This window comes from Heptranchias perlo, chromosome 6 (genome assembly GCF_035084215.1).
Source record: "Heptranchias perlo isolate sHepPer1 chromosome 6, sHepPer1.hap1, whole genome shotgun sequence".
NCBI lineage: Eukaryota > Metazoa > Chordata > Chondrichthyes > Hexanchiformes > Hexanchidae > Heptranchias > Heptranchias perlo.
The window spans coordinates 107644237-107657080 of NC_090330.1; the positions used below are offsets into that span (position 1 = coordinate 107644237).

General features: G+C 44.4%; 1 protein-coding gene across 3 annotated transcripts in view; it reads left to right on the forward strand.

The window, feature by feature from the left end:
• Positions 1 to 12844, forward strand: part of farp1 (FERM, RhoGEF (ARHGEF) and pleckstrin domain protein 1 (chondrocyte-derived)) — a 240541-nt gene that overhangs the window by 142710 nt on the left and 84987 nt on the right. For 2 of the 3 annotated variants that reach the window (XM_067986578.1, XM_067986579.1), the window contains exons 8-13: positions 2085 to 2232; positions 2364 to 2459; positions 2549 to 2709; positions 4074 to 4142; positions 5719 to 5782; positions 7498 to 7711. In XM_067986578.1, the coding sequence (XP_067842679.1) occupies positions 2085 to 2232; positions 2364 to 2459; positions 2549 to 2709; positions 4074 to 4142; positions 5719 to 5782; positions 7498 to 7711 (752 nt within the window). The remainder of the gene's footprint in view (positions 1 to 2084; positions 2233 to 2363; positions 2460 to 2548; positions 2710 to 4073; positions 4143 to 5718; positions 5783 to 7497; positions 7712 to 12844) is intronic. The other variant, XM_067986580.1, reaches the window with a different exon arrangement.

Consider the following 12844-nt stretch of genomic DNA (forward strand, 5'->3'; position numbering starts at 1 on the left):
CGTTTCTTGAGTCGGAGAAAGCAGTTTTTTGCGTGGGATTTAGAACACGTCGACCAGCAGATCCCCGGGCTTGATTTAATATTCACATCGCGCTGTATGTGCGAGAGGAAATGTGGCAGTGCTGGGAATCATTTGCAGCAATGGCAGCTTTTGCTCAGCAGGGTTCAAACTGTTACAGGTAAAATGGATTTTAATAATGTTTCTTTCAAAAATTCCAGCAGAGACACTCTCACAGCCACATTGTTCTCAACTCAAGTTACTGTTAAAAGGAAAAAAAAAATGGAAAATTAAAAAAGACAATTTTATTCATGGGTCTTCTAGGGGTGGGGGGGAGGAAGCAATAGAAAGTTTGAATGGAATTATGTATCGTGAAACTATCGGAACTCATTTTAAAAAGCGGGATCTAGAATTGTTTGAAGGTAATCCCACTGTAGTGGGCACGTGAAGAGATCAGAGCAGTCGGGTTCCCAGATGCAGAGAGAGTAAGTGAGCTCGGCAGTGTGATGTTACACTGTGCAGGCCACAGGTTTGATCTCCAGTCTTTCAGGTAGCCAATTTCACCTCAGCCCTACAACACCTCCGAGATCTCTGCGTTGCACCATTTCTGGCCTCTTGCGCATCCCCGATTTTAATCGCTCCACCATTGGCGGCCGTGCCTTCAGCTGCCTAGGCCCTAAGCTCTGGAATTCCCTCCCTAAATCTCTCTACGACGCTCCTTAAAACCTACCTCTTTGACCAAGCGTTTGATCACCAGTCCTAATATCTCCTTATGTGGCTCAGTGTCAGATTTTGTCTAATAACGCTCCTGTGAAGCGCCTTGGGACATTTTACTACAATAAAGGCGCCATATAAATGCAAGCTGTTGTTGTCGTCATGGGATCAACTCACTTATGCTTAAAATTCTGCGGTCTTCGACACTTAGATTTGATTGCCCCCAGATTAAGCTGTTATCTTGGCCGAAGCCATGTGAAAACTCCAAGCTCGTATGTCACCCAGGACACTCGGTCTATGAATATTAACACCACACTGCAAACAACACAGATCCTCTAGTGAAGAGGATACAGAAATATCCCAGCTTTCGATGACTCAACCTCTGCCACAAACCATTGATGCAAGAGGCCAGAATTGGAGGAGCGCAGAAATCTCGGAGGGTTGTAGGGCTGGAGGAGGTTAGAGAGATGAATACAAGGAAGAGAATTTTAAATTTGTGGAGTTGCTGGACTGGGAGCCAATGTAGGTCAAAGAGCACAGGGGTGTTGGGTGAACTACATTTTAACTACATTACGCCCAAGTATCTGCAATCTTTTAAGCTTGTTAAACAGAGTCTTTAAGGATTGAGAAAGAAACAGAGGAATGACGGAGAAGGAAATCGGGTGAATTAGAGTCAAATCAGGTACAGAAAGAGAGGGAAAGAAAGATTGGATTAAGAGAGAATGAAAAAAAAATACAAAAAGGAAAAGTAAGAAAAATATTAAACTCTCTAGGAACAATTTACTACCTGCAGGAATGAGACTCCACAATTTCAATAGTTTCATTTCTGGGCCAGAGAGGTTGATTAGCATTGCAGGAACAAAATCTCGTCATTAAAAACGCCCGTACGCTATTAAGTACTAGCCCTCACTTTCTGCGGCGGGTTTAATTGATGCGCAAATCCAGCAATTTCTTGAAACTCACGGGGAGGTTGGGGGCGAGGTGCCGTTTTCGCGAGGCTGACGGCCGAGCGGCGCAAATCGTCCAGCGACTTGTGGCGATTCGCAACTCACGGGCTATCTCTTCCTCGCCGCGAGTCGCTGGACGCACTAGTAACGGCCAGCGCCGTTAAACTCGCCGTTACTTTGGCAGCAAGTTCTGGGCCAATGAGACAGGGAGTTGGGAATGGGCGAGCAGTGATGTTACGCACCCCCTGGTGGACAGCTCTTTGCATTGCCGGAGGCCCGGGAGTAATTCTTCTGAAGCCAGGGATAGCAGGAGAATATGGGGATACACAGGGAGAATGGAAAGTTCCAGAGATTTATATTTTTTTTTAAAGTTCTGAAATTGTTCCTTTTTTGTTTTCTTTTCATCCCAACCTCCCCCCCCCAAAGTGGACACACTCCTGCTGCTTCTGACTATCAACTCCTCGAGATAGCTAGAAGATTAGAAATGTATGGAATTCGGCAACATCGCGCGAAAGACAGAGAGGGGACAAAGATCAACTTGTCTGTGTCACACACAGGAATCATAGTGTTCCAGGTAACGGTCATTAAACATGCGACTTGTCTGATAGCCACTTCACAGCACTGACAGAGAACACAGGTCAGGCATTTTAATTTGTACTACAGGAGTTAAAGTGATACCTTCATGTTTTATTTTCTTTGACGAAGGGTAACAACAAGATAAACTCGTTCAACTGGGCCAAAGTTCGCAAGCTGAGTTTTAAGAGGAAACGATTCCTTATTAAATTTCGTCCAGAGATGAATGTAAGTCCATCCTTACTAAAAGGCCCTGATGCTCCTGTCTGGTTCCTGCCTGTTCTGCAAGTTTGTTTAATTTCTCTCTCCTCTCGCAGTCCTGTCAGGATACCTTGGAGTTTTCCATGGCCAGCCGAGATTCCTGCAAGGCATTCTGGAAGATATGCGTTGAGTATCATGCCTTTTTCAGACTGTTCGAAGAACCCAAACCAAAGCCCAAGCCCATTCTGTTCAGCCGAGGATCGTCTTTCAGGTTTAGGTAATACGTTGTACCTTCCTTTTAGGTGCTGAGAGTTAATCCATGCTCGTATGTTCTTACTGGCACAGAAGATGCCAAAACCAGTGTTTGTTCTTTTAAAGTAACATTTTTTTCATGAAATTGAGATTTTTTTTTCAACTGTTTTCTCTCCTCCTCACCCCAAGGGTGTTAGGACGAGGGGACGTAACCTTAAAATCAGAACCAGGCCATCCAGGAGAGAAGTTAAGAAACACTTTGTCACGCAAAGGGTGGTAGAAGTGTGGAACTCTCTCCCACAGAAAGCAGTAGATGCTCAACTAATAATTTTAAATCTGAGATCGATAGAGTTTTGCTAGCCAAGGGTATTACGGGATATGGAGCCAAGACAGGTGGATGGAGTTAGGATACAGATCAGCCATGATCTCAATGAATGGAAGAACAGGCTCGAGGGGCTGAATGGCCTCCTCCTGTTCCTCTGTTCACCCTGTGTCGCACGCTGTCCCCTCCTGAAAGGAACAGTTGGGGTGACTTGCTCCAGCCTATCCCAATGCGCCTCTCTGAAACTAGGCACAAGGACAGCAACCAAAGGGAATTCTCCCACTGCTTTACTCCAGCCTCCCTATCAGGAAATGCCGGTGGGGAGACCAGAGAAGGTGGGATTGTTCTCCTATAGAGCTGAGAAGGTTAAAGGGGAGATTTAATAGTGATACTAGCTCAATTGCTAAATTTAAATCTGAGATAGATAGCTTTTTGGCAACCAAAGGTATTAAGGGATATGGGCCAAAGGCAGGTATATGGAGTTAGATCACAGATCAGCCATGATCTTATCAAATGGCGGAGCAGGCACAAGGGGCTGAATGGCCTACTCCTGTTCCTATGTTCAAAATTATGACGGGGTTTTGATAGAGCAGATAGGGAGAAACTGTCTCCACTGGCAGGAGGGTCGGTAACCAGAGGACACAGATTGAAGGTAATTGGCAAAAGAACCAGAAGGGAGATGAGAATTTTTTTTACGCAGCGAGTTATGATCTGGAATGCGCTGCCTGAAAGGGCGGTGGAAGCAGGTTCAGTAGTAACTCTCAAAAGGGAATTGGATAAATACTTGAAAAGGAAAGATTGGCAGTGCTGTGGGGGGAAAAAGCAAGGGAATGGGTGTTATTGGATAGCTCTTTCAAAGAGCTGGTACAGGCACGATGGGCCAAATGGCCTCCTATGCTGTAAGATTCTACGATTCTCCACTTGGGGAACTGGTACCAATCAATGCCTCAAAATTCAGAGCAACACTCTCACAAGACCAGTAATCTTGCAAAAAAAAAACCCAACACATTCCTGTGACATTATATGAGAAACGCAATCTTAGAAATAATGTTTTTTTTTTGTTCAAGTGGGAGAACTCAGAAGCAACTCCTGGATTATGTTAAAGAAGGCGGTTACAAAAAAATACAGTTTGAAAGGTGAGCGTGCTTCTTGTCATACTTGTTGCATCATTCCCCCCCTCGCGGCGCGCCGTTCCCGCGCCCCCTCGCGGCGCGCCGTTCCCGCGCCCCCTCGCGGCGCGCCGTTCCCGCGCCCCCTCGCGGCGCGCCGTTCCCGCGCCCCCTCGCGGCGCGCCGTTCCCGCGCCCCCTCGCGGCGCGCCGTTCCCGCGCCCCCTCGCGGCGCGCCGTTCCCGCGCCCCCTCGCGGCGCGCCGTTCCCGCCCCGCGCTGTGCGCCATATCCCCACTGAGGCCAGCAAAATCGGGAAGAGTTCTTTAAAACTAGTTTTCTTATGTTACTGAAGGCAAAATACTGCGGATGCTGAAAATCTGAAACAAAAACAGAAGTTGCTAGAAAACGCTCAGCAGGTCAGGCAACATCTGTGGAGAGAGAAACAGAGTTAACGTTTCAGGTCGATGACCTTTCATCAGAACTAAATCAGAAACGTTGACTTTTTAAAAAATTCATTCTCAGGATGTGGGCGTCGCTGTGTTACACTAGTCCTGCTGCATTTTGGCATCAGTGCATCACTCTCTTGTGTGCAGAAGTGCAATAGGGAATAAATAAGTGCATAGTGATGCACTCTTGGTGAAAGACGGTCTGTCACTGTTGATGGTGCCCATTGGCTGTAGTGTAAAACCAGCTAGTGCAAAGCAAAGCCAACAAGACGGTAAGCTTTTAGAATTAAAAGCAAACCATTAACAATTTATTGATTGATGAAAAGAGCTAAATGAGGCGTTGAACAGATCAGACTGGTGATGTACAGTCGGTGATCGACGCTGCGTGGATGTGTCTTGTGTGGAGTTCCGTTTCCGTCCAACTTCACATCAATGCGAGTGTCGCTGGGTCAAAATCCTGGAACTCCCTCCCTAACAGCACTGCGGGAGAACCGTCACCACACGGACTGCAGCGGTTCAAGAAGGCGGCTCACCACCACCTTCTCGAGGGCAATCAGGGATGGGCAATAAATGCCGGCCTCGCCAGCGACGCCCACATCCCATGAACGAATAATAAAAAAAACACTGTGAGAATAGAACCAATACCACGCCCAATATGGCACTGAACCATCTCTGCACCAAATTGTATCCATCTCTTTTTTTTTTCTTTCCACCTCTTTTTATTTCATTTTTTCTCTGGACCCCACTAACCCTTGCCCCTCTCTGCAGCTGCCTGGAATGTGCCAGTGCTATCTTTCTTTCTCCTTCTCTTGCAATACTTGATGCCACTGTGGGAATGCCCATCAGCACAAGGCCTCCGATGGCCTGACCAGACTGAGAAGGTGTCATATAGACGGGGATGAGTCCTGCTGCTGGCTGTTTGCGGTGAAGTTGTTAACCTGTTCTTTGCACTTGCATTTACACTTTTTTGGTGCAAATAGTGAACCGAGGAAAGCTATCCTAGTGGTGAGTAAGAGAGAAGCCACATCCTGTCACTAGTGCACCTCACAACTGTGACAGAAATCTAGTTGGTATTTTTGTGGGGAGAGGGGTGTGGAAAATAGGTTACCATTCAGATTAATCATTGTACTCATTTTATTTTTAAATTTATTTTCAGGAAACATAGTAAAATACGATCCATCCGGAATCTTCCAGAACATCAGTCACTGGTACCAAAACAAGTCAGTACATCAGGAACAACAATATTGTCTAGAAAAGAGGTTTATTACAGACAAGTCCTGTTTTTCATTTTCATTGAGTCATTTGAATGTTAATGGTATAAAGGGAGCAATTTACTGGGGTTATGGAGGAGGGGGGGTAGATCAGTCCTGACAATTACCATAAAAATCTAATGTATAAGTCACAGTCTGATCTTAAGGTTGTCCTTTGAATAGACGGGGTTTTGATAGAGTAAATTAGGAGAAACTGATTCCACTGGAGGGCCAGTAACCAGAGGACACAGATTTACGACAATTGGCAAAAAAAACCAAAGGGGAGATGAGGAGAATTTTCTTTACGCAGCGAGTTGTTATGATCTGGAATGTGCTGCCTGAAAGGGCGGTGGAAGCAGATTCAATAGTAACTTTCAAAAGTAAGGAATCTTACAACACCAGGTTATAGTCCAACAGTTTTATTTGAAAATCAAATAAAACTGTTGGACTATAACCTGGTGTTGTAAGATTCCTTACATTTGTCCACCCCAGTCCATCACCGGCATCTCCACATCACAACTTTCAAAAGGGAATTGGATAAATACTTGAAGGGGAGAAATTTGCAGGGCTTTGGGGAAAGAGCAGGGGGAGTTTCAAAGAGCTGGAACAGGCATGTTGGGCCGAATGGTCTCCTCCTGTGCTATGATAATCTGCTGCTGAGATAGAATGTATCCAAATCAAAATCCCTACCACACGTGTATCTAAACACTCTCGAGATCTTTTAATATTTTCTGTTATTGCAAAGTCATAAAAAGAAACTGACATTGCATATTTTTCACATTTGCATTATATTTGGTGGCCGCCAGTGAGATTTGGTAAATATTTCCATTTATGAAGCTGAACATCGCTGACTCTTGATTTCTAACCTTCATCTGATATCCCACTGCCAGCTGGTTCTGACATATCCTCCAGACAGTGAACATTTAAGAGTGATAAATTAGAGCCTTATTTGGAACTCCGTCCGTCTTTTGGGGTGAGACGTTAAGCCGAGGCCCCGTCTGCCCCCTCAGGTGGACGTAAAGGATCCCACGGCCGCTATTTCGAAGAAGAGCGTGGGAGTTCTCTCCGGTGTCCTGGCCAATATTTATCCCTCAACCGTCACTTTTTAAAAAAAAACACACAGATGATCTGGTCATTATTACATTGCTGTTTGTGGGACCTTGCTGTGCACAAATTGACTGCTGCGTTTCCCTACATTACAACAGCACATTCTGTTGTTTCTTTTTTTTCCAAATTTGCAGAAGCTAAGTGAGAAATTAGCTGAGCGTACAGACTGGGGAGGTCCGAGGTCCGAGGTCTGATCCCTGGTCTGTGTTGAGTTAGTTGATCTTGGGCAGGCTTGCAGCATCGTGGGCATTACAATAATCCCTGGATTAGGGATGGGGAAAATCGTTCGCAGTTCCCGCTTAGGACCATTATCCTGTTGGAAGCCACATGTGTAGATAGCGGGGTGAAAGCACATTGATGTTCTCCCATGATTGAATCGCCTCAATGTCAGGGCTCACTCATGAATAATGGCTATTTGAGTGAGGTACTAGAGAGTACTTGGCATCCATGGATCAGTTCTCTAGCAAGAAGGGGAGAAAATTGCTGAGGGGATTTATATTTAAAAAAAACCACCAAAAAAAATGGAACATAACTACTTTACCAACGATTTTTCTCCAAGACGTCTCTTGTCTTTTCAGAGCGGTAGTTCTACTTTTGGAGCACCGTCCGCATCAACAGGACCACCGTCTCCCATCCAGAGGAAGGACCTGGGAGTTTGCCGGTCAACTGATGAAGCCGGGGGTGAGCACAAGAGCTGCTCGCCAACGAGGAGCCCCGCGGAGGACGTGCAGGAGGGAACTGTGAGGGACAAGGTTCACCAGATGAAAGCCCAAAGAGAGCAGCAGAATGCAGGTCCAGCAACCCGAGCCGCTCACGGAAGCAGCTCTTCCATTCCTTACATTGACTGCAGTGATCTAGATAGCGAGCATGACTTAATCAAAGGGCGGACAATCAGGACACAGTCGCAAACAAATGACAATTATGAGGATGAGTTTATCAGTGATGAATATTTTGACGTAAGGGATGAAAACGTGAACCGACTTAGACGTAGGAATTCCCCTGATTTCAGATTCGCAGATATCCCACTCCATGTAAAAGAAGAGTTAATCGATAATGAGCTGGCTAACTTCTCCTTTTATACTGGAAGGACACCCCAAATGCCGAGACATAGCTCTTTGGTTCATGAGGTATTTCGAGGTTCAGAAAGCCATAGCCCGTCAGCTACACCGATACGTCCCAGTAGTAAAGGGTCCAGCCCCAATGCCAGTTTTAATAGGGCAGGATCCAAGGGATTTATCGTACAGAATGGCCATTGTAGGCATAGACTAGAAGATACAGATAGCCATGCATATAGCCACCAAGATCACAACAGCTATTCCCCGATTTTAAGCCGAACGCATTCACAGAGGGTGAAGAGCGCCCGAAACAGGTCGGAAACTGATCCATTTATCCTCAGCCACATGGCCTCCACCCCATTGAATGACTACAGGAACGGCAGCCAACCCAAGCTATACTCGCCCAGAGTGCTGCCCTCAGAAGGCAGGTACGTGGGTAACAGCTCGTCACCTGCTGGGCCAACAAAGCCAAGTCCACCAATCCATAGGCTACTCCCAACTGGCCTTGTGGACCGCCTGGGTGGAGCCCAGGCGATGGATGGCTCCACCAGCAGTGGGACAGAATCCAGCGATTCCGATTCCGAGGTGGTTCACTCATTCAACCACCCCCTGGTGTTCGGGAACCCCATTGCGGTAAACTCCTCACCGATGCCTCGAAATACATTTTCCTTTGCAAGTCTGCAGTTAGAGGAGGATTTGGAGGGGGACAGTTCTATTAGTTTCAGTGACCCTGATGATAGTCCTGTGAGTGAACATGGTGTCATCACATGTTAGTGCTTTTCTCCGCGATTTACACAGTCTTCTAACACTTTGCGATCTGTCCAGTTTCTGATTAACAGTATTCAGCCAGTTTGTTTGTAGTTCTGTTACACCTATCATTGGTACTTATACAGGTGTGAACTAGAGAGCACTGAATACTATTGTGGTATCCCACGACATTCCCTGACTAACAAAGTGGTAAATCTGATGATATGCCAGCTGCCATTGATGACATTATAGGACATTTTAACTGACTGCTGTCCTTGTGCATCTTAAAGGCTTCATGGCAGGGATTATCGTTCAGGGAACAAATCAGAAGTGGATTATACTTTGCTGATTGCAGAATTGTTTAAGGAGGAGGGATCGAAGGCAAAACATTTTTTTTTAAAAAAAGTAAAACTCAATGTTTCACTGCTCTAATTAAAAAAAAAATTGAGGTAAACTGTTAAATAGCGGACGAATATAGGACTATAGATTAGAGTTAGCAAAAAGAAAAACCTTAAACTGTTGACTTCCTCTTACAAGTAGCCAGATGCCATTCACGAAAGGTCCATCTTTGGAATTAATGACTAAGATGAAGTCTAGAGATAACTTAAGTTATGATGTTTTTTGTCACTGGTGGGATCTGCTGTTCTCCATTGTGCATCGTCTCGCTGTTTGTAGCATTTGGCATCTACCAACCACGACGTATATAGGATGAGTAAAAACTGGCAGAACCTCAGTTATACTTCAGACTGCGAGGGGTTTTCCAATTTAACTGAGGGGTATTCAGGTGTCAGGTAATTGCCTTCATGTTTCCATAGATATATATATATACGGTAAGGTATGTTTGGTTTAGTTGGAAAGGAAAGGAATGAGAATGACAATAAGTGATGTTTGTCACTGGTGCAATAGTTTGGTTTATCCTTTCTAATGAACTTATTTGACGTAACTTTGATGAAATAAGATAGACAGAATTGAGGTAGATCTAGATGTAAAGTAGTGGTTGAAGATCCTGAAAGGATTGAAGTGTAGAATTTTATGTATTTTTTATGTGTGTGTGTCTTTGTATGTGTATATAAATATATATATACACATCTTTAATAAGTGACTTGATTATCTGTGTAGTTGTTAATACTAAGTGAGCTTGTGGGGTGAAGTTGAATGATAGTTTATAAATCTAGTAAACTGGATAGCTGTACAATAATTGTGTCAAAGTAGAGTCCTGCCTAAACCATATTGCCCACTGATGTTGACGGTAAAGATTTAATTGAAAATTGATTTAAAGCTGTTCACCTATCTTAAAGTATTACAAAACTTGTACCTAACTTTACATTGACAAATGTTGCATATAATACAAGATGGTAACTAGGTCTTTTTTTAATTCATTCATGGGATGTGGGCGTCGCTGGCAAGGCCAGCATTTATTGCCCATCCCTAATTGCCCTTGAGAAGGTGGTGGTGAGCCGCCTTCATGAACCGCAGCTCTTCAGAGGTTGTGCTATTTAACTAGCAGAGGGGGTGACCCTCTGCTAGTTAAATAGCACAACCATTGGACACATCTTTCAAAGGAAGGAAAAATTTTTTTAAAAACATTAAGAAGACATCGTAAATATGAGTTTTACTAAATTTATTTTTATTTTATCAAATCAAAAATATTTCAGCTTTAGAAAACTGAGCTCTTTTAGAGTATCCGTGCGTATATAGGGCCTGCATATCTAAGATGTAGGGGCTGAAATTTGTCTCGCTGGTAGTGCTAAACGGGTGATGGCGCATCGGCGGCCTGTCCTACACTGCGCCCGATTTGAAGTCAAGAGAAAAGGCAGCCGGGCGGCGCTACCAGTCAGGACAAATTTTACATGCAGCGCAAGGGTCAAAGTTCAACATCACAAGCGTTTATGATGAGTAAGAAACGTGTGTAATCATTTGCAGAAGTAACCGTTTACCCTTCAGTCCTGTGATTTATAGTCTTAGACAACGGTGAAAGATTTCTCTGAATGGAAGAGGAGCTGCCTGGAATCTGGTGAATTTTTACATTAAGCACACACAATGTCCCTTTTCTTTCTTTTATCCCTTGCTCCCTCCCCCATCCCAATTGCCCCGGACTAAATTTAGTTGAGTTGCCTTTCCTGGAAATTAAATGTAAATACAATTGGGTAAATTGCAATAGTTCGAGTCATATCTCCAGGAACATTTGAAGCAGTGAGTCATGCTGTCCAATCGAAATAATTGGAAGCAGGATTAACTGCGCAGTTACACAGAGTATTATACAGCCTGCTAAATAGAAAAGGACAGGAACAGATTTTTTTGATGTAGGAAAAGAATAATATTATGTCTATAGTACGTCTGCCAATTGGCAGAAACTGATATTTTTCATTCAGATACATAAAAATCTGAACCCGTTGAGTGCAAATGCTAATTCAAGTATGGGGTTTGATAAGGACATGGCATTTGCCAATTGCAGCTCTGGTATATTATTTATGATCAGCTGTTAATAATGATGGGGCCAACATTTTTGATCAGTGCTGGCACAATAAAGATAACCCTAACACTATCCATACCTAGCGACTGGCTTGAAAGGCAAGCCAAATATGATCATGGCAATTGCTCTCACCTCACTTCCCCCTCCCCTCCCCTCATTGGTAATGTGAAGAGTTGGCTGATCTCCAAGTTCCATTGAAGAAGTAGAGAATCTGAGAAAGAACCTGGTAAAGATTGTTTTGGGAGCTCCGTGTGATGTAGCACTGAGCCACACGGTCCATAAGGTCCCTGAATCAATCCCAGCGAATTAACTGGCACGGCTGTTGAGATGTTTTAATTGGTCCCATGAAGAATGGGACACTTGGGTGACAGATGCTGGTGAAACTGTACTGCAACGTGAATCTGTACCTTCGGGAGAAGAAGGGAGAAAATTGGGAGCAAAAGTAAACAGCAAGTCCAGGCGTTAAGGGGTCAGTGTTAACCTAACCCACCCGTCGGGGGCTACACTGGTTTTACACCCCATCCGATTTTACTCACCATTGAAGTCAACAGAGAGCAATATTGAGCAGGGTGTAAAGCCAGCGCTGCACCCGCCATGGGTTTCCTGCCCAGCGAGTTAGGTTAAAATTGGAAGATTGGCTGGTCAGCAACATATCCAATGTAAGAAGTACAAGAGCTCATTAGGTGACTGTACAGTAAGAGTCTTGGAGATCTGCAACTGTTGACTTGGCCAAGCTTAAAAATGTACAGATTTGTTTGTGGCAAAGGCCTGTTTTTCTACTGGCCTATTAATATAGCAGAGGTGAAATTGCATTTGCCAAAAAAACTAGCTCTGTAAATAAAACAACTGAACAGAGATAGTTACAGCAGATAGACATTGTCCAAAGCAGCACTGGGATGAGAGCTGGAATCAGTGGCTAAAGTTTTCCCCTTTTAATTATTTGAACGGTGCAGTATCCCGATACCCCCATATTATTCCTCAATTAGGAAGGAACCAACGAAAACAACCTTCGGAGAAATTATCCCCCTCAAGTCCCCTGTTTGGAAGAAAGTCCTAATTTTTTTACATCTGAATCGGTACCTTCAGGAGAGGAAAGGAGAAATCAGTAACGCAGGGATTATACGCTTAGACCATTGGCCTGCACTGTTTATTCCAGGGTTCAGAATCTGATTCGCAGGACTGAGTGGGTGAAGAGTGGAGGTTTAGCAACATAACGAGACACCAGGTCCTGATATCAAGCAATGTTGCAAAAAAAATGGAATTTTTTTCCAACAATATGGTACAGAGCACATCATTTTTCTCGCAGGCTGGCTTCTCCAGATCATAGCCGTATGTTGGTGATTGGATACTGCATCATATGAACGGGAAGAGGCCGTTCAGCCCCTCGAGCCTGTTCTGCCTTTCAATTAGATCAAGGCTGATCTGTATCTCAACTCCATTTACCCTCCTTTAACACCTAGACTGTGTAATATGGGGAAGCTAGATAAGTACATGAGGGAGAAAGGAATAGGAGGATATGTTGATAGGGTGAGATGAAGTAAGGTGGGAGGAGGCTCGTGTGGAGCATAAACACCAGCATAGACCAGTTGGGCCGAATGGCCTGTTTCTATGCTGTTCATTCTATGTAATTCTATGAAACTTCAGATTTGA